This window comes from Rhipicephalus microplus, chromosome 1 (assembly GCF_043290135.1).
Source record: "Rhipicephalus microplus isolate Deutch F79 chromosome 1, USDA_Rmic, whole genome shotgun sequence".
In the NCBI taxonomy this organism is placed as follows: domain Eukaryota; kingdom Metazoa; phylum Arthropoda; class Arachnida; order Ixodida; family Ixodidae; genus Rhipicephalus; species Rhipicephalus microplus.
The window spans coordinates 166,955,681-166,978,199 of NC_134700.1; the positions used below are offsets into that span (position 1 = coordinate 166,955,681).

Here is a 22,519-nt window from a genome sequence, read left to right on the forward strand (position 1 = left end):
GTGCCTTCCGTACAGCAAGTAGAAAGGTGACAAACCGGTCGTGCTCTGAGGAGTGGTGTTGTAGGCGTAGGTGACGAAGGGCAGTATATTATCCCAATTAGTGTGGTTGGCAGCGACGTACATAGCAAGCATGTCGCCGAGGATGCGGTTAAAGCGTTCGGTGAGGCCACTCGTCTGTGGGTAGTAAGCAGTAGTTTTGCGGTGGACAGAATGGCACTCCGTCAGAATGGCTTCGACGAGTTCCGACAAGAAGACACGGCCTCGATCGCTGAGAAGCTCTTGGGGTGGTCCGTGGCGCAGTATGAATCGATGCAGCAGGAAGGACGCAACATCCCGCGCAGTAGCCACAGGGAGAGAGGCGGTTTCGGCGTATCGCGTTAAATGGTCAACGGCAACGATGGCCCAGCGGTTACCAGCCGACGTCAGAGGAAGTGGTCCATACAAATCGACACCTACGCGCCCAAAGGGATGGTCAGGGCAAGGTAACGGTTGCAGACCGGCGTGCGACATGTGTGCTGACGGTTTACGGCGTTGGCAAGTGAGGCAAGAGCGAACGAACTGCTGCACGTAGCGGTACATCCCGCGCCAGAAGTAGCGTTGTCGAATGCGGTGGTAAGTTTTGAATACTCCAGAGTGCGCACATTGCGGATCAGAATGGAAAGATTCGCATATCTCCAACCGCAGACTGCGGGGTATGACGAGTAACCACTGCCGGCCATCAGAGTCGTAATTGCGTCGGTGTAGGAGGCCGTCACGGATGGCGAAATGGTGAGCTCGACGACGCAAGGCACGCGTGAATGGTGTTGAGGACGGATCAGAGAGCAAGTTTATCAGCGGGGCGATCCAATTATCCTTTCGCTGTTCGGTAGCGAGGATGTCAATTATCCTTTCGCTGTTCGGTAGCGGATAAGTTTTGGTGCCGCTATATTGGGCTGTCAACTTTGTCGTTTTCTATCTTTGACTACTAAACGAACAGTGCTGTTGGGTTTGTACGTGCCGAAACCACGATATAAATATGAGACACGTGCCGTATATAAAATGAAGGGTTCCGGAAATTTGGACCATATTGAGCCTCCAGCATTCCTCTTGCATCAAAATGCGACGGCCGCGGCCGGGATTGCACCCGCGACCTTGGAGTCAGTGCAGCCGAGCTCCACCCCGCGCATAGCAGTCTCCTAGGAGGGCCTGCTTGGTAATTCTGGTAGACCATAGTTCATCATATTGGTAATTAGCCAAGTACCCACTTTACGCGTCCGCAAAGTTACACGGGCACCACACAGCTATATACACACTTCATTGATCCGTTTGCTGATTATTTATCCGTGAGCGCTTTGGAATGGGTGCGCTTAGCGCAAAACATCAGGTGTGACACCTGGCACGATTCTATAGTATACGCTTCTGCAACGCGACATTACGTGCGTTAACGCCGCGCCTCGCAGTACACTACGCTATGCAAGTTTTAATGCCATAGCGTTAGCTAGTTTTGCAGAATTGCTGGGGTCGGCGGCATCGGCGTGCCCGCCGCGGTGGTCTGGTGGCTAAGGTATACTCGGCTGCTGACTCGCAGGTCGCGGGATCGAATCCCGGCTGCAGCGGGTGCATTTCCGGTGGAGGTGGAAATGCTGTAGGCCCGTGTGCTCAGATTTGGGTGCACGTTAAAGAACCACAGGTGGTCGAAATTTCCGGAGCCCTCTACTACGGCGTCTCTCATAATCGTATGGTGGTTTGGGAACGTTAAACCTCACATATCTATCAATCAGCGGCGTCGGCGTTATCGTCTTTGATTGCGAGCGCAAAAGCAGCGTTGTTCGTGAGTGAAAATTCGAGGTGGACGCAATGCCTGCCCTGAATTGTCTATTCTCCATCGAGAATCGAGAATTGACGGCAGGCTATCGATTGGGATGGTATATATGTGTGTATGAGTGTGCACGTGCATACATCTGTGCTGATGCGTGCTATCGCGTTGAACTTAAGGGCTCCCCAATTAGTCAATTAGTGGTTATGTGGTAGAAAGCCTATCTGCCAAGCAGAAAGTCAGAGTTGGATTTTGGCTTGGAGCCATGTTTTTTTGTTTTTGTTCATTTGCATTCATCGCATTTTGGCCCAAAATTAATGCTGCCAATTCCGATACTGGAACCGGGCTTCTTAATGCTGTCACGTTAAAAACGAAAATCGGTTGAACAGAAATACACTTGGTTCAAAAAACTAGGCACGTAGTCCTGGTGCTTAGTACCCAGTCGGAACTTCGCGCTTGATGTCCCGTTGATTTGGCTCGAGTAGAAAGATTAAAAAAAGCACCTTTGTTAAACCACGCTCAAAGGAATGAAACATCGTCAATGAGTTCTTCGCTTTGTGAAGAACTGACGAAAATGTAAATTGTACAGTCAAACGCAGAAAGATTTTGCTCCACCCTTGCTCCTCCCTTTGTGCTGCTGTAGAGATTATCCAATCATTTTCCAGAGTGCCAACGAGCCTTGCCGAAACGCACCTCAAATAAGTCGCTAAACGGGCTTGCACCTCAATAAAGTTCGCTGACACTGAGAAAACTGAAAGTGGCTGTGAAAGACAGCTAAACGGTCAGATGAGTCCATTGGTTAAGATTCATGACGGCATAAAACAGTGTGAACGAAAGGGAACACACTAGCAATGTGTGGCCGTTTAGACAAGTTTATATGGTAAAGGACTTGCACTGCCTGTCATCTGCATGCTACGCTGTTGAATAATGTATAAATGCGTAAGTGCTTGACCATCCTCTCAAAGCTATCTCATGTCCGCTGCCATGGTGTCTACGTGACGGTGTAGCTTCGAAAATTGTCAAGTTCGTTACTCCTTTCGCAAGCTTTATTTTCTATGGTGTCCTGCTTTCTCTCCACCCGTAGGTATACTTATCTTATTCGGTATTTACTTGCGTACTTGGTTATCATCTATGACGAAACAGCGTGAATATTCACGACCATACAGCTTCAAACTATGCTGGAAACGCCAGGTGTTACCTGGGCGTATTTGTTGACTATAGCCCTTTGGAATCGGCATAGCCGCCTCACCGTCACCGTGGGATACTTATAGGTTTCAGCCGTGTAGTTGCCTGTTCTCGAATGTTGGTGTTCGGAGCCGTACACTGCCACCGGTGCTCAGAGATAAGGTCAGCGAAGATGATGTCACGACACGTCTTGAAGACGCACACAATATAATTCTTCATATCAAAGTTTAGCGTCCTGAGACCTCCATAAGCACCAGCAGCGCATATACAAACGTCTTAATGTATACATATATTTACTCTCAGTGTTGTGATTAACAGCGGCGTGGTGTCTTATCAGTATTCTCCGTGCAAGGGGCGGAAGCACACGTAACATATAAAATTGCTTTTATAGCACACATACTCGAAATGTTTACAGACAGGCGGTGCAGTTATAGGCGGCCGTGGTCGTGTCCAACCACGCCTTGGCGCGCGTTTCGTAAGTATAGAAAAAGCGCAGCTTCAATTCTGGGAGATCTGCACGGAAGCGGCACCACCGTTGGTTCTCATCTGGACGACAGTGTCCGTGGAGGCGGCGGTGGAAGTACAACTGGCAGCCACCGCAGCGGCTGGTGCTTCGGCGGCGGCCATATTGGCGAATGCCTGTTCCTCGGCGACCTTCAAGGACTGTCGACGCTTCTGGATAGACTGTTGGCGTCGCCGGCGTGTCCAGGCAGGCTTGATGGTGTTCCCGCACGTGGGCAGCATGAAGGAGAGCGCGACGAGCAGGATGCCGGCCATGCTCCAGACGTCCGGGTAGAGGTCGAGGAAGGCGATCTGCAATATCACCGACATGATGATATCGGCGCTGAACTTGACGGTGGTGACGAAAGCGCCCGACTCCTTGTGCAGCGCCTTGTTCAGGAAGAAGATGGCGCAGAAGGACAGCTTGCTCATCATCACCAGCGTGCCCGTGTAGCGGCCGTCCAGCACCTCGTCGAACTTGCCCGTCGCCATCATCATGAACAGCGCCATGATGGTTCGGACCAGACCACTGTTGAAGCCTAGGAACCTGGGACGTGCAAAAGGATGCCTCCTCTTAGCACTAACTCACTACGTCGGTCGAAATTCGAAAAGATGTATTGTTCTGTAGAGATGATTTGCTCTATACGTTGGAGCCACGAGACAGATCCGTGTTTAGGAACAATGGTCACAGGCAATGCAGATTTTATAATTCGCGCAATACTTGAAGGTGATCACGTTCTCTGCATCATTGTTGTCCTAACTGAATATTAACATCGCCTTGACGTCATTTTTTGGGTTGCCTCCTCCCCCCCCCCCGCTCCTTACCGAGAAAAAAAAAGACACCCGGATCCAGGAGGTAAATGGAAACTGAGAGTAGGAGGCCACGTTTTAGATGCGAAGCGTTTTAGGATCTAGCTCGATCCGGTGTGCGGCGTGACCACCCTTACTGCGCATGCGCGTCCCTTCCCCTATTCTTCCAACACTCCCCCTCTCGCCTCGCAGCGCCGACACAGACAGCTTCTTCTAGTCTAAGCTTTCCTCTCTCTCTCTCTCCTCTAGTCATGACTCTCAAGAAACTCAAAGTTTTATAGCACCTAAAAAACTTGGTATAACCTTACTGCCTCGCGAGACGCCAAGCAGTCCATTGACTTAAATATTGCTGGGAGGTTCTTGGCGGGCGCACCAGTGCAGTAGTGCCTTCAGGCTCTATGTGAATCGAGGAGATACACACGAGAAATAGTGCATGTGCTGAATGGCGCGTAAAGTGCCCATTCTACTGTTCTGGCTATAGAAAGAAAAACGACAGGCCTACGCGGAAGGCGCAGTACAGTCACAGGGAAAGCTAGAAGAGCCGGGCCGTTAAGAGCCTTTAGTAAACACTCTTTGGGTAACTGCGGCAATCCCACTTGCTTGATACCCACTATGGCATTAATGAAACATTTTTGGGGGTAGTAGTAGGCTAACATTCACTAACAACCTTTTCTTATTCGTCTGAGAAACGAAGTATCCGCTAAACACTAGCAAGAAATTTTGTGCCAAATGTTCATGCGGTGGCTGACCACGATGAGGAATTACGCCTGAAGTGGGTATGTGCCACAGTTAAAAAGTGAACAAGAACTACCTTTTGTAATGGGTGGGAGCATTGCACGAATCACTCGTTACGCCATTCGCATTGTGCGACGACTGGGCGCTCTTTCGCTGCTTTACAAGTCAAATTAACGTGATTGCTTTCCCGACATCAAGCTTGCCCATAAGATAAGTTTCCCAACAAGTTCCAAGCACCGGCATGACTCCGTGGTAGAATAGTGGACGAGCACCCAGCGGACTCGAGTTCGAGCCCCACTGTGTCATTAGTGCTAGGTTTTTTCTTCTAATTTCGTTCGATGTGGTTACGTACACCGGCGGCGGACAGCTAAGACGCCGTGCGTGACCCGAGTTTTCATCTCATAACAGCTTTCGCTGTAAAAAAAAAAATGTCGCCCACTCGCTTTGAAGACATTGAATATAGAATCCATAAATCAATGGAGACCTAAGTCGCAAATCGCCTAAAATTCGCTTTGTCGCCATACGCAATTTCAGGTCGCCACGGGTCTCACGAATTCAAAAGTAGCCACCAGTGGCAACGCTTCCTTTTGCGGTCCTCCCTTAGGCGATGGAAATAGCGGGCGTATGAACGCTATCTTCGAGTACGCTATTTTAAAACTGCCTATTTACGCGAAAGCCTTATGTGCCTCAAAAAAGCGAAAGGATACCATCGGCGTGAAGATGATTGTTTTAAAGGAAAAAAATATCTTCGGGCAATGGCGTGATCATATGACAGCATCATTTACGACATCGTCATGTTGTCACAGATTGCCAAAATTTGCTACGGCATCATGACGTCATTACGACGTCATCACTTTAGCAGATTAACTGAGAATAAGAGAAAGAGACGGTGGCTTTTTCTTTCGGGTAGTCCCAGACTAATGGATGCACTACGGATCTTTGTGCACATTAGTCCAAGTTGCAAACGCCGATACGTTCGATGCGGTTCGAACCGTATTGATATCGCTCAAATGTGGGCATCGTGCTTTCCAAGTGCAACGCAGAGTGCGCGCTTACTTGGTGGTGGCGTTTCGTGTGAGGCGATACAGGACGATCATGATGACGAGCGAGAAGGCGCTGCCGAAGGCGTACAAGAATCCTATGAGGCGCGTCTGCGAGGTCTCCTCGTCCCACTCCTTGAAGAAGATGGCGGGCCGCATGACCACCACAACGCCGCAGAGGCAGAGCCAGATGGAGGCCCACATGGGCAGGCTCATTTTCTCGTTCATGAAGTACCACGAGAGCAGCATGACGAACACGGGCACCGTGGAGTACGCGACGGACACGTCGCTCACGGCCAGGTAGCGCAGTGCCTCCGCCTTCAGCATCAGCGACATCAGGCTGCTCAGCCCGCGGAGGACTAGGTCTACCTGATGATGCCAGGAGCGGAATAAGGTAACGATTCTATTCGAGTGCATTAGTCTCTCGCTTATTCGCTCGTTAGGCCGAAGTGCAACTGCAATACCAACCTTTCTGTTAACTTTCTTAAGAAAACTCCTTGCTCGTAAAAGCTTTTTTTGAGGGGGAGGAGGTAGAGGGGCGAGTTGGTCCATATCTATTAAAAAAGAGCTTAGTGCGAAAGCAAAAAGAAACACAAGAAAGCAGTACCGGCGCAATCTCTCTGCTGTGGTGCAATCTCTCGGCGAGAAAAGGAAATTTACACTCATTGCAAGACCAGCTTTAAATATCTATTCGCGATCACTGAAGCAAAAAAAAACAAACTGAGTAATCAAGACAAGCTGCCAACACAGCCGCCTCACAGCAACGCATCGTCATAAAATCCTGAGCACGTTTGTGGCACAACACAAATGTGATTTTACTTTCAGGAATCTTCAACCCAGTATCAAGGGCCCCACATGCTTATCGCCAGAAATGTCTTTACGAACAAATCACGTAAGCTGTAGTGCGTAAGCTGTAATTCGTAAGCTGTAATTTTTGTTGGCCCAGTTTGTACATTCGGCTGACCTTCCCAGAAGACAGCTCGTATAAGTAGAAGCAAAGACCGGATGAGTGTGCTGTTTTATCATTTACGTCGATGTTCTGTTTAATTTTGTCCTAAAATTTTAGACCCATGAAGCAAGCGCAACTGAAGTATATTGTCATCAGTGCCATACATTTATTTTTGTCTCAGATAGCAAGTGTGTTGTGTGTCAACTTTCTCGCCTTAGCCACAAGGGTTGCAAATACCTTACGCTTTTTTCTCAGTACCCTTTCGCGCATGACATGAGGCGCCCAGTGCGTTCATCTGACGCCTTAAGTGAACTATCTAGACACCATGCTCATGCTACACCGAAATAAGGAAAGGCTATGTGAGATACTTAGGTGAAATATTCCAATTAACAATATGGCTACGGCTATTTCAACAAGTTCTCTTTGAGTTCTCTCTCTCTCTTGTTTTTATCTGTGTATTTGTGCGAGAACTGCTTTTCACGATAAACGTCATAGCTGTAGCAGAACTAGTGCAGGAGCTACTGACGTCACAATCTTCTGAAGAGACAAGAGACATTACATAGCATGTGAAAATGCGAAGTTATACACATTACATAGCATGGAAAAATGCGAAGTTATATATGTGTTATTCACACATATATAACTCCGAATTCTTACTCGCTATGTAATGTCCTTTGCCTTTCAGCAGATTGTGACGTCAGTAGCTCCTGCACTGATAATTTTGTGGACTATATTCTACCCGGATGAATCAATGGTAAATCGTACGCCGGAAAGGCTTTGAAGTGGGAGATCTCAGGCAGTTCAATTTCCTGATCTCTTGGTCGAAAGACATATATTCGGTAGACTAGAGCATCGACTGTACAAGGCCACACAAGTCTGTTTTTACATTTAGGAAACTCCAAATGCGCTTACGATGCAGTTGGTCATCGCTGAGCTAGTTGCCTTTTAAGGTATTAATTATTTTAAGGAATGCCAATTTGTTAAATGTTCTAAATTTTCAGTTACATCATTTATATAGTGATTATGTACAAATACATAAAAATTACTGCGATCAATTTTATGATTGCAGTTGAATAAGATACTTCTGCTTTCAAGAATCAGAATATGCCTTTGTATGCCTGTTGTCGCTGTAAATCTTTTTCAATACAATTAGGAATTCACTTCATAAGGGCTTTCTTGGAAAATTTCAACGAGGCGCTGCGCAAGGATGAAAGCCTCTTACCTGAGAATGCCTTGGCCCGAACGGGTTTTTCAAAGCAAACGCCTCAGGCATGCTACCCATCATGTATCCTAAGGCCACGTAGTAGGCTATCTTCGTCTTGGGAATGTGCACCACTTGCTTGATGAGGATGTTGAGCAGGGCTTGTGAAAGGCAATGAAGAAGGGTGAACAACAAGCCTCGGGCTGTATCTTCAGTCGATCTAGACACGCCTCCCGTATCGATCGCCATAGAGATCACGCTATCTGCACCAGTTGCGTCTAGCGCGTGCCCGTACAAGCTTGGTAAGGTACCGATCGGGGGTATGCCTGTTTCGCTTGATTGAAGCCGCCGCCGCTTGCGTCCGTCAAGAGGCGTCGGTAAGCCCTGCGAGCTGTCTACTCGGTACGACACGGAAGCCGCACCGTCCTCTAGGTACCGAACCAAAGAAGGCGTGCTTCTGGATATTCTTAACGCCTCTGAACCGCGCTGGCTTGGGTTGCTGTCGCCCTCCGATATTCGCCTCTTTCTGGCGACCCTTGCCTTGCCTCCCAGGCTTGGTGGCGTGGTCTGAAAGAGGCTAGATAAAACCGACGGTGCGCCGGAGGGAGTTTTGACAATGCTTACCAGGCTTGGCGACGCGGTCTTCAGCACGCCCTTCGGTGCCGACGTAGCTCCCACGTCGTCGGCCCCTTCCTGGCTCCGTTGCATGGTCTCCAGTATGCTAGATGACACCGACGATGGAGTGTTCAGTGTGGCGGTCCGGCCTACTTCCGCATTCGTGCCGTCAGGGCTTTTCGGCGTGGTATCCGTAAGGCTAGCTGATCTCGACGACAAAGTGATTGGGCCAATGACCTCACCAATTTCTGCGTCCGTAGTTTCGTGCCTCATCGACGCGGTCTGCGAAGGCCTAGCTGTCGCCGATGGCTGAGAGCCTGAAAGCGGGTCCCGGGCTAGTTCTGTGGCCTCTCCGTCCGGGTCGCGCGATGTGACCCCGAGAAACTCGGTAGGCGTCGAGGGTCGAGCAGCTCGAGATGCAGGCCAGGTTGTTCCCGCACCCGTGCCGTCTTGGCTGCGCGACGGGGTATCCTCCGTGCAAGACCATGCCGATGGCTGAGCAGCCGTAGTTTCAGCCTCCGTGATGGCCTGCTGGCTGCCTGAGTGGTGAATTGTGAGCTGTTCCCCGGCCTCCACAGACGTCGGCTTGGTGTGCCGCTCCGCTGACCACGATGACGCTTCGTCAACCGTAGCTGTTCCTACAAGTACATGCTTGCCTACCAACGGAGTGGAGGGAAGCAGAGCGTGCGACTCCTGAAAAGCAGCCCCTGACGACTCGCCAACACGGATAACGCGTGGGGCTGCCTGCACGGTTGCCTGTGACTGCTGTGCCGTTGGCGGGAGGCTGTGAGGACGCAAGGTCGATGGCGATAGGAAGGTCGATTCTAGCGTTAGCAGGGTCGCCCAGCGCTTGTCGTGAAACCAATCTGGCGTCAAGCGACCACTCGCTGGCGTCTCCGGTGGATGCTGGGACGTTGAAGCGGTGAGGTCGTTTGATGGCTGCTGACCTGATGGACTCGCCGGTGAGTCTGGCTGCGGCGTCGTCGCTCCTGACGTAGCCTTCTCTCCTGCCCTGCTTCGTCTGGTGCTTTGCTGCTGTCGTGCGGAATTAGTCGTTTTCTCATCTTTGGCGCTGTAATTTCGCCCAGAGCTGGAATCCATGGCAGTGGTGAGCACTAAGGGCTGTTGCCCTTCAGTTCGTCGATACCTATCTGGTTGCGTACTAAATTGACCAAATCCTTTGCGGTGCGTGATCGTCTTCTCGCTCGAGTGGCGCATGGCTCGCGCAAGCGCGCTTCATCCTTCAGCCTCTTCTTCAATGTATCTTCGCAATTGGCATATTTTCAAAGCATAATATCTGGTATTTTAAAATAAAATGAATTTTTAGAGTTTTCTTAAAGCTATTGTAATGCTCAGTAATGTTACGCACGTTACTAACAGTCCGGAGATCATTATGGCGCCGCTCAGCAAGCCATCATTGTCAAGGTGCATTGCAATAAACTTAAAGTACGACGTCATATCGCGGTCACTCCGTACTTCGAAGAAATGCGCTGAAAGCTACAGTGATTTAGACTTGCACATGGATACTGAAACTAGTGTTTATAAATGAAATTGTATTTGTGGATGTGATGAATATGGTGACATAGATTTTTCAACAGTGACACAAGCCCACTGTGCATGGGCCAAGAAGAGGACGAAGTAGGGCTAACAAAATATACTTTTAAGATAATCCTATTAGGAAAGAAGTAAAATATTTCATGCAAGACGGAGTAGTCAGCTTTTACCCCCATAGAACTGTTAATATAGAAATAATTTTTTTTCAGCCTTGCGAAGTAAGGTCACTTGGCAAAAATAAAACTTTACAGAGATGCGCAGCTTCAAGAGGCCTTACCATACTTTTCCAAGTAACCATCGAATGACTTAAATAAAGGAATTCATCTCAATCAATTCCCCCCCCCCCCAAAAAAAAAATCTAGAACCTGTTGAGTGTGAGTGGAGTAACGGGGTTACACCACAAGCTTTAAGCGCTTTCTCTCTCCTTTCGTATCAGAGTGTGCTGAAAGCTACGTAAATGCAGGCAGGCAGGCAGGCAGGCAGGCAGGCCAGGCCAGGGCAGGGCAGGGCAGGGCAGGCCAGGCAGGCCAGGCAGGCCAGACAGGCCAGGCAGGCCAGACAGGCCAGGCAGGCCAGGCAGGCCAGGCCAGGCCAGGGCAGGGCAGGGCAGGACAGGGCAGGGCAGGCCAGGGCAGGCAGGCCAGGCAGGCCAAGCAGTCAGGTTATTTTGATCTGGATACGACGCTCACTCCCATCTTAGGGGGTGACATGGGCAGGCCGCACCCACGACGAAACGGGAAGATGCTTCTCGGAGATATGAAAACGGGGCAAAAAGAAATAACCTTTCATCAGCTGGCGCAATGACCTTGACCATTTTTTTCTTTTTTTCTGACAAGAGGGTTACGTGCAATGTGATTGCAAGCGCGCGAGCACATGGCGTTATCTCACGGCCGAAGTAGTAACTATTTAGTGCACGGTGCTCAAATCAGCCGTTGGCAGTGGACAATGGGCTTATGGCGTCGTCATTTGTGGTTTACGACATCATTTGTCGAAAGAAGAGGGACCGATTTCTAGCTGGCTTTGAGAACTAATTGCTACTTCCGTGTCCCGTGCTGCGATTTGACGTTTTGCTCACGTGTTTGCAGAAGTCTCGACTACCAATCGACTGCGTTTTCTTATTATATTCATTAAGTGCGGCCGGGATCCTCGAAAACAACCATCTTAGTGCTCCTGTAAACGAGCTGCTTTTACCTTTGGGTGCTACATACATTGAAGATGCCATTAATGTCAATAATGTTCGCAAAATCCGGTAGATACCACACATTGTGAGAATCAATTTCACGTGAAGCGGTAACACGAGTGGCAGCCTGTGTCAGACTTTTCGCGTAGAGCCCAGCATTACAAAGTGGATTGACATCTTCGTGTAAATGAAGAGTGTGAAGACTTTGGGCTTACAATGCACGTAGACGATACTGGTGCCTAACTGGGCAGCTTATGGTCTCACCGGATATAACGTCATCACACTTGTTGGATCCCAAAAGTCAGTTAACTTTTGTTGAAACGAAGTTTGCGTTATGTTGCTGTCATATGCATGTCATTACGATCGTTGGCGCTTTCCTCTGGGGTCGCGCCACGTTTGACAATAATTATTTTCAGTAGAAAGATGAGTGGAATCCTTAGTCCTGGATCCCATTGGCACGGGCTGCTGTCCTCGCACGTTTCACGAGGGCCTCTTGGCTCTTCGGATCCAAGCTGGACAGAGCTGCCTCCAACCCTTCCATCATTGTGTTGTGTCCTGGGTTGCAGAGGGGAATTGTGTGGACACTTCTATCCCAAGTGGCACAAGGTAGCTGTTTTATTGGCGCAGAGCATGCACTGTGGTATGTGTGTGTCGCGATCTATCTTTGACAGTATGTATAGATTCGGGTAGGACAGGGTCTGTAGGCGACGCCATGCTACCTATGATTCTTCGCTGAGCTTTGGCCTTGGGGGTGGAAGTTTCTGTCGTTCGAGTCTTGGGTGCTGCAGAGTGTTGCAGAATTTACGTATACGTGAGAAGTGGGTCCACACGCAGAGCTGAGGATGGATGCGATTTGCCGGAGTCGGAGGTCCGGAAGAGTGAGTCTCGGGCCGAGGAATGGGCGAGCTCATCGCCTCTAACTCCGCAGTGGTCGGGGATACATATCAGCTGTTCCCAGTCTCCCTCTGAACGTAGGGCCGATAGCTGGGCAACGGGGCCAATGTAGCCTTTACAGAAATTTCGGTAGGCTGCTTGTGAATCTGTTAGAAAGAAGGTGGACTTTAGGTTTTGTAGGGTGAGGGTGATTCCTGCTTCTTCCATGCTAGTTGTCTGTGTCCTGTGCTGATATACTGTAGATCTATTTTCCTTGATGAATGACGGTTGCCGTGTATTTGCCGTTCACTGGTCCAGCTGCATCCACATAAAAAGTGCCCTCAGTATCTGACTCTATTGTCATGAGCCCGTGTCCGACATCGATGTTCGTGAGACTGTGGATGCATATTGAGTGGTAGTTGTTTTATGATGAAGTCCTGTCTCCATTAATGTGGGATACGTTGTTTCCCCCTTCTTTGAATGGGGACTTCGATGCCAAACTCTAATAATGTTCTTCGTCCTGTTTTAATGATGGCTAGGCGCATGACTTGATTCGTGTGGTGTGCTTGGAATAGTTCAGATGTGGTTTTGTGGAACCACATTTGAAGGAGATGGTCCGTGAGTGTCCACGGGGGAAGGTTCAGAACCTTCTTAAGAGTCACACCTATGACTCTGTCTAGTTTGTGCTCGTCTACTTTCAAGACCTTCAGGTAAGAAAAGCTATATGTTATGCGACTGATTACACATTCCTGAATGAGTCGCATTATGTCGTGTTCTTTCGTTCCTCGTCGTCGGTTATATTCACACGACTAATCATACGAGAAATCTGTAAACAGGACGTTTTTAGTTTATTTAATTATTGCGAATGAGTTGTTGCTCCGAATAATGAAGTGGGCCCCAAGAATCCGGATGGTTTCAACCTCTTTAATTTGGGTTCCATTGAGTAGTACATTGAGGGAGGCAGCGTCAGCTGCTTTATTTCCATATACAAAAATTTCGGAGTTAGTGGGGGAGCACTCCAGACCACTCTTGCGCCCTATTTCTACAACGGAGGCAGCCTTTTGGAGGGCTCTCTCTATCTGGCCCAGATTGCCAGAGCGGCTCCAGATTTCAACGTCCTCGGCATAGATGGCATGACGTACTTCTGAAATTTGAGGGCCTCTGGGAGACGCATAAGGATGACATTGAAGAGGAGCGGGCAAACGACAGCCCCTTTGGGAGTACCAAAATCATCTGTGGTGATAGACCGCGATTTAAGTTCCCCAATGCGGATAGTGACCCTTCTGTCGGCGAGAAAGTCCCGCACATATGGAAATAATTTTGGACCGCACTTGAGTGCACGTAAGTTTTCGAAGATTGTGTAGTGCCGCACGTTGTTGAAGCCACAATTGAAATCAATTGCAAGAATGGTTCTCACCACCGGAATGTTTCCACTGGGTAGGTTGAAAATCTCATGCTTCAGATGTGGGACGCTGACGGGTAGGGACGAAAGCCGTAAATAGTGTCAGGCAGGAAGCTCTGTTCTTCTAGATATTCGGTTAGTCTGTTTTGTATGACCCTCTCTATCTCCTTACCCGCGCATGGCGTGAGGAATATGGGGCGGAGATTATCAATGTTGAGCGCCTTGCTGGCTGTCGGGATGAAAGTAACCTCGGCAGATTTCTACTCTATAGGAAACGTTCCGGCATCCCAAAACTGGTTAATTTTATCTTCTAGCAGTTGGGTCATGTCATCGCTTAGGTTATAGGGGAGCTCTTTTGATACCTAATCAGGTCCCGGGGCGGTGTCCTTCCTCATGCTTCGCATCGCTGCTTTACCTTCGATGACCGTGAACGCCTTTGAAAGCTCCGGATTATCAGGCCCGTCATACAGTGGTAAGTACACGTGATCCCGCGTGTTGTTGACGTACTTCGCCTGTAAGGCACGAAGTAAGTTCGCGTTATCGCCAGGAAAGCCGAGTGTAACTCTTTGAAGGCTTCTTCTCGTGGCGTCTCTGGTAGAATATGGGTCAATGAGGAGGCGCAGGAGGTACCAGGCACATTTCGTATGAAAAGTTCCCGTAAGGTAGTCGCATTTTGAGAACCAATTTTCTTTAGCTAGTGCGATTGCGTATCTCTGCCTTAGCGGTCAGGGTGACAATACGCGTCTTGATCTTGAGTCGACGATTGAATCTCTGTCGTTTCCAGCGTCTTGTGAGTTGGCGCCTGGCCTCCCATAAATGCAAGATATGAACATCAACTTCCGGTGCTTCGAATGTAGTTGCAATTGTTTTGGTAACCTCGTTCTTAAGTTCCAGTAAGGTGCTAGCCAATTCAGAGTATAACGTGGGAGTTTAACGAAAAGGAAAGTTTTCTGTTTTACGGAAGGCTGCCCAATGTGTTAGCTTGACTGTCTTTTGATGTTTCTTTAGTCTGCCATACAACAAGGAGGTGTGAATCATGAAATGATCACTCCAGAGATTCTTTTGTGAGTTCCACCAGCGTGGCGGAGGAAAGTTGATACCCATCGTTAAGTCGGGACACATATCTCTCAAAACACTTTTACCCGTTCTAGTGGGATGGTTTGGTTCTGTGAGGAGAGTGATGCCCTCAAGAGCCACGAGGTCATACAGTTTTCGTCCTTTGGTGTCCTCCTGCGGATTACCCCACAAGGGGTGTCTAGCATTAAAGTCACCTACAATAAGCAGGGGAGCATTTAGTGCTTGTTTCCTGGCTTTGCGGAAGAAAGACCTCGGTGAAGGTTTGTGCGACTTGGGCCGACTGTATACGTTAAGTACGTATGCCGGCTGCTGCGAATGCTTGACAGGCAGAAGTCGTATGAAGACTTACTCAAACTTTATATCACGGGGCTCGAGATCTACCGTGACCGCAGTGCAGGTGTTGTGGACTAAAATTCAGACCAATGTGTTGTGTTTCTTGGCATCTGTTGAGTATGACGAAAATCTGATGTCAGGGATTAGGATGTCCTGCCGCGCTATGATGTCGGGTTTCTGATCTAGCGTACCTATGCATTGTTGCAGCCATGCCACCTTATGGCGGAAGCTTCTGCAGTTCCACTGTATTATGTTTAGGCCTCGAGGTAGCTGTGCCATCATGGGTTCGAAGACACAGAAGGGAACGGATGCCTGTTTCGCTCGTTTTATGTCCGTGAAGTCCTGTCCAATTTTTCAGGAGTTAGCTGACTGTCACGTCACCTGGGAGCGGCAACACAAAACACAAATGTTGCGTTAAAATTGGGTGCACTGATCAAGAGGTGGCGCGGCAATCTCCTCACGTATAGAATACCTCGACGAACGCGCGCGAAGGTGAACTAGTGCATCGAAGCACTCTACTCACTTCTAGAGTTACTGTATATCACAAGAGGCCACCCGTTTTGGCAACGGGGCATTGATTCAGTGTACTGCATCGCTTTTAGCAGATGGATTTTTCCCGCATACAAGTACGACGGTGCAATTCATCAGATAGTTTCATCGAACACGTCATATATCCAGACACTTGCCCCAATATGCCACGTCCCCCACATGTTTTTTTATGTCACCCACCCCTCATGTAAAGTTTCATATGGAATCTTTGAGGATATAATAAATAAATAAATAAATAAATGAATAAATAAATATTAAATAAATAAATAAATAAATAAATAAAATAAAAAGCGACGCAACGCTCAAACACGCGAGTGAGGAGAGGTCCACAAGCATTACCTGCCTTAAGACGGTAAGTTGGGCCAGTTGGTTAGGATCCATCGTGAACTTATTTACAGCGCAACACCAGATAAACACAGGACAGGGAAGGAGCAAAAAAGAAAGAAAAGACGGTGCCGACTCACAACTGTTGTTTATTGGAAAAAACGGAGTGATATGTATTTATATATAGGTACTGGCAGCGCAGAACAAGAGGTGCACCGAGGTAGCGTAGTCACACTCATGGCAATAATCAAAATTGGCCTAAATAACTTAATTCTTTTTCATGCAGTGTGACGGATGGTTCACTAATGCACTTGCTACCCCTAATCTTCATATGATATGCCTCAGCAATTTCTCTTGTTTGTTGCTGAGGATGCTTGAAGATGATGGTGGTTCTCTCACAAATGGAACGACAACCGCATGACCTGCAATGTTCCGGTAGATGCAGTCACGCGACCCCTTGAAGAGATAACTCATGCTCCCTTTAACGAACATTCACACATCGTTTCGTTAGTCCCACGTGCTCCCTACCACACGATAATGCACAGCTTTTTTACGCATGCGATGTACTTGTTCTTAATATTCACAGCGCATCCCTCTTTGGCTTCCTTGTTCCTCAGTGCATTATCAACCATTGAGCAAATGCGACCTACCCTATGTTTGGCCGAAAAAAATTACGTCGACGCCATACCTTGACCCTACGTTTTTCAGCTCATGCCCCAATTTATGTGCATGAGGAAAAACTGATCTTTTTCTTTTTTCATCACATTTTGCTTGAGCTCCTCTGTGTTTCACGAGCTTAACGCTCCGAATCATCGACTCACACACAGACGAAATCACCTTGTAAGGATACCCAGCATCTTCTAAGCGTTTTACCTGGTTATGAAAAGCAGTATTCGACACGTGCACACAGAATTCCCTGAGCGACGCAATTAAGATTGTCTTTGCAATCGCTCTTTTCACAATCTTAGAATGGCCAGACTTGTTGTTTAAGATAGGCTTCACTGATCTTGGGTCATATTTCCAGCACAAATTATTTTTACCAAGGGTTAGCTTTAGGTGCAGAAACTGTAGCTCGTAATTCTTACAGACTTTGTGAGTGAAGGTGAGACCTATACCATGCTTACTGAACAGCTTGTAAATGTGAAGAAAGAAACGTGGGTGAAAAGATAACTTGCCGTGGGCAGGATCCGAACCTGCGACCTTCAAATAACGAGTTCGATGCTCTACCACTGAGCTACCACGACAGCTATCCCCCAGCCACTTTATTGGGTATACATGTGAATTTAAACGTGGGAGTGTCATTCAGCGCCACAAGTAGCCATGGCGGCGAATGTGGCACACTCTTCATGAGCCTGTTTGGCGTCACGTAGCACGTGAACTTGTTACTCACTGGCGGCTGACCAATAGTCCCTCGTATACAACCTAAATACACCAAGTCTGCCAGTACGAGACCCTCGTTAATAAATAAGGGAAAGAAGTGTATCCTTAAGGGCTCGTTTTCTGTGTTCTGACACAATTATAATGAGATCTAACAGACAATAATCGTGCTTGTATACGAGAAAGATTCATCGGTTAGAAGTGATGCAGTACATTCAATCACTGTCTTATTGCCAACACGGCAGTGGGGCGGATTTTTACGTGTCTGGATTTCGATACATGGAGCCTATGGGAGGTTTCGCAACACATATGAAGGAATAACTCTGGTTGTAGTGCCCTTCCTTTGGGCAACGAAAAAAAAAGGGGGGGGGGAGCGTACGACCTCAACAAATTAAAGAAAATGAAGACTGCGCTTGGCAGTGGCCCAGGAAGCCACGCGTCTCAAGTTCCCTGCTTCCTTATACATTTATTGAGAAGGAAGAAGGGGATTTTGCCTTATGCACGAAAAATACTAGTGGTGTAGCTGTTCTTGCGAATAAATGTATAGGAAATACATCCGAATTTGACCGGGTCAGGTAAACTGGGATGTCTGGTCAGCTCAAAATTACAAACTTTCGTAATGCTGTTAGCGCTCGTTTGCTTTTATTTTTATAAATTATTTTTTCCTCACTCTTTTGCTCTTTATCTTCGTAATTTGTTTGTACATTTTTAGAAACATGTTGACAAATGAGGGTGTAGTTATCATCCATAGGCTATATCAAGTTTTCCTGGCCAATCTTCCAGAGTGGTTATGCGCCAGAGTCGACTGGCCACAAACAAACCGATTTTGGGTCACCTTAGGGGAATGCACAAGAAATACTTTGAGGTTTACACCTTTGCTTCTGTCAGCTCTCTCTCTCTCTCTTTTTCCGTTAACATGGTTCTGAAGCGTAGCTTGCGCCCGTCACCGCACATATCGCAATAAAGAGAGCGACGCAGCGTTTGTGAGAATGTTTTGATGTGCACTTTATGGGAGATGGGATTTTTTTTCGAGGGAGTGCTGCGCAGGAGAAGTCGGGTATCGCTCATGTCGGTCCGTCGGAGGGCTGTGGCGCACTGCTGGTTTGCTGGCACGCGTAGGCGGCTCTGTTCTCGCAGTCGTAGTCGTTCCAGAGGTGCGCCAGTGACTCGATCATCTCCACGCAGATCTGCGTCCCTCCGCTGTTGTTTGGCTGGCCTGCGTTCGGCAAAGCAAAAAAAAAAAAGAGATGCACGCGGGCGTCAGAAACGGCGCAAAACAGCGCTTTACCAAATTGCCTTTGCATATACACCAGAGATTAGGAATTCAAACAAAACTAAACATTTACATGTTTCGAATAGTACGATTGGAACTTGAACTATACACAGGAAAGGGTCCTAAGTTTAGAAGACCATGCCAGGACCCTCAACACATTAGATAGAAACTACGAAGTGAACATCGAAAATTGAAAATATCCACGTCGATGGGAAAAAACGGGTAAAATAGATAATATAGTACAGAAAAATAATCAAACAGCTTCGCGCTTAGCTTGAAGCAACAGCGGAACTGGGTGGCCCTTCTTCTTTCTGTTTCTTTTTTATTTATTTATTCCTTCCTCCACTTCTTTCTCTCTCCCTTTCTATCTCTTTCTCCCTTTCTGCCTCTTTTGTCTATTTTTATTTTTTCTATTTCTTTGTCTTTTTCTCGCTCTCTGTATTTTTTTTTTTCATTTTTGCCCCCTGATCTCGCTTTCTGCTTCTCGCTGCCTGATTCATTCCATCTCTTTCTATCACTCTCAGTTTCTTCTCGCCTTTTCATTATCTCTCTTTGTTTTTACGACACGCTTTACTCTCTCCCTTCTTTCTTTCCTTTTCCTCACCCTCACATTCATTTCCTTTTCCCACCGATTGCTATGGCATACTACGCTCTACTTTATATATTATACTATACTGTATTGTACTGTACTGTACTGTGCTATGCTACACTATAATGTAGAATGCTCTAAAGTACACTATCAAACGCTACATTATACTACACAGTAGAAAGAAGGAAGTATACTATATATATATATATATATATATATATATATATATATACATATATATATATATATATATATATATATATATATATATATATATATATATATATATATATATATATATATATATATATATATATATTACTCCGCTAGCGTGCCTGCATAGTCGAGTGGTTACGATGCTCATCGTGCGCACGCAGGTTCGAATGAAGCCCCGCGAAGAATTATTTTTCTTTCGCCGACAATCTTTATCTCTTTCTATCTGTCCAATTCTTTCTTCTTTTTCTCCCTGTGCTCGTTCTATCATCTACAAGAGTTGTCAGAATCGTGCGGCGCCAGACAAACCGGCGCTCATGTTATTCATCTTCATTCAAGCAGGAGGTGAATGAGAACAAGATGGCGTGCGCGTTTTTATGGTGATGGTATTTTCTGCTTGTAGATCACAGACTTGCTCTCAGCTTAAACAGCTCCGCTGTTAAAATACTACACTTATCAAATATTTAATAAAAGAGGTCATTTTCTTATAAAGACAATGAAATATAACTGTAGCAGTGTCATAACAGTAACTTATAAAACCCACGCAGAAGCCGCTACGTATACAGAGCTGTGATGTTCATGGCGGTATTCCAAACGAGAAAGGTCTCGTTCCTGACCACCAAAATAAAAAGTATGGGCGTAAGCTTTAGCCTTTTATCGTAATTTCGGTATTCTTGTTTCTTTGCAGAAGTAAGTGTCTTGCGAGCGATACACCTATACGGCAGGGTTAATTGAACATACCTGAACCCGGGGTCCGCGTTTAATGCGTCGCGAAACATCGAGCAATGCGTACCTTTTCCCCACCTTCGGCTGGACTCCGGCACTTGTTCCCCGTTCGTGAATGTCGTATTGCCTTTGACACTCTGGTGTCGTAGCGGTGGTTGTGAATGGGGAGGGGGCAAAGGACCGGGAAGAGAAGAGGAAAAAAAACAGGTTTGTCACACAGATATGCTGATATTAAAGCGTGAGGCTTCACATGCCAAAACCACGACGTGATCGCGAGACTAGTCTAGTCTCGCGTGCACAACTAGTCAGGTGACTAACAACCATGTCGCATCTAGTCACGCGAAATGTTTCCGCCTAGACACTGTGGAACGTGCGTAGTGCGGGGAATCGACTGAAACAGGGGAAGAACAGCCAAGCCTAGCCATGCTAGGAAGAACTGAACATCTTTGGCAAAAGCTCGGAATTTCCAGCAAGAACTTCGAAGAATCTAAGTCGGACACTGGCTCCGCTATTGGTTCTAGCCTTGCGCCACTATAGTGCACACTGCACACAATTTTATTTCACCGGAGGAACTGCGGAGAAAGAGGGAAAAGTTGGGCACCCTCTGCACGCCGATCCACAGCCTGGGCGCCCTGTTTCGGCGCATCAGCTCCACCAGGGCTTTGTGGTCCTGGTAAGTGACTGGCATGGCCATGGCCAGACCTTCGGCCAAGCAGGCATGCCGAGCCGCCTCGAACGTCGTAGGGCCGGCACGGAACACGAACGCCGCTGGAAGCACGTAGTAAAGGGAAATGGTCACGTGCCGTCTCTGTGTTTCTATAATAGAATCGAAACGCGTGACATTCCTTGAATCGCTTGAAGTAGTGGCACCATCACGTCGGGACGTACAGTCGATTTTTGAGACACTTTTTTTTTCGCTATGCCTGACCTGTCAGATCGCTAAGCACTAGCCCCCATCTTGTCTTGTCTTGTCTTGTCTCCTAGGAGATCTTGGCTCATACCCACAGGGGGGATTGGCCACACTATACCTCATAATAGATCATTTTTCACAATGCTTGCCAAAAAAATAAAGAGAAATTAGATAGGAACAACAATAATGTTCCTTTGAAAAAACGTGAAAAATTGCAGAAGAGTGCGATAAACCAGATTATATAAAACAAATTAACAGGAATGAGGAAGGGGGAGAAAGAATTGGATATATCTAGCAGTACCACTAGCAGCGTATCCTTCCGGTTGCCTGAATGGATTTATGTAGCTCCATCTTTTTTGTTTCACAGCAGTATATTTCATTTTCGTCTTCATCGGCATACTGGTGTGTTTTTGAGAGGACTGAAGTTTACTATTTGAATATAAAACCTGTTCAGTAACAAAAAGGACTTACCTCAATAAAACATTATCGCTTGCACGCAGGTGCAAGTACATCATTTCGCAAATTTATGGAGTTTACTTGAACGTAGAAATTTAGCACACATCTATAACGAAGTGGTTTTCATTATTATTAAACTTTTATCCTAGTTCTGTAGCGTACCTTCTTCAATATCCAACTTAGTTTTAGTTTTTGGTTGGCCTACAGGACTACAGTTGTGAGCATCTTTTGATTTATCTGAATTTATTCTTCTAACTGCTTTTTCATCACATCAACCGAAATAGTTTTCTTCAGTGAATCACACCGTCCTTTATGAAATGAGTTTGACGCATCACTAATATGGATGAAATTAGCATCATTTCAGACATGCCATTCAGAATGGCTTCTGGAACGCTGTATACTTTGTTTCTTTGTTTGCGGAAGCCTTTATAGCACAGCAACATGCATACTTTAGCAACTTGTAAATTGTTCATCTTTCGTCAATCACAATACGCGAACGAATGATGCAAAACGATTAGCGTATTTTCTCGCATGTAACCCGCGCAAAAAAGAAAACGGGAGAACTTGCGTGAAAAACAGGGTTGCCTTTTTTTTTTGTAGAAGCTCAGGGGCGCGGGTTATATGCAGGGGCGGGCTATATGCTACAAAGTGCGGTATGCAATTTGAAGTATAACAAGTCATACTTGTACGGACTGGTAAGTTTAGCATGCATGTAATGTATAAGGAATAAAACAGAAATGAAAAAGAGTATGCATCAGTTCTATGTTATAATCTTTTATGTAAGTTGCATTTGTGCTAGGAAAACGGGTCCTGAACATTGCCGTCCAGTCTCATGAAAGTGTAAACGAACGC

General features: G+C 47.0%; 1 protein-coding gene across 3 annotated transcripts in view; it reads right to left on the reverse strand.

The window, feature by feature from the left end:
- Positions 1 to 18,505: 18,505 nt before the first annotated feature.
- Positions 18,506 to 22,519, reverse strand: part of LOC142768964 (uncharacterized) — a 37,394-nt gene continuing 33,380 nt past the window's right edge. For all 3 annotated transcript variants that reach the window (XM_075871636.1, XM_075871633.1, XM_075871628.1), the window contains 3 exons: positions 20,903 to 21,069; positions 20,369 to 20,438; positions 18,506 to 18,716 (listed from right to left, as the gene is read on the reverse strand). In XM_075871636.1, the coding sequence (XP_075727751.1) occupies positions 18,565 to 18,716; positions 20,369 to 20,438; positions 20,903 to 21,069 (389 nt within the window). In that variant the 3' untranslated portion in view covers positions 18,506 to 18,564. The remainder of the gene's footprint in view (positions 18,717 to 20,368; positions 20,439 to 20,902; positions 21,070 to 22,519) is intronic.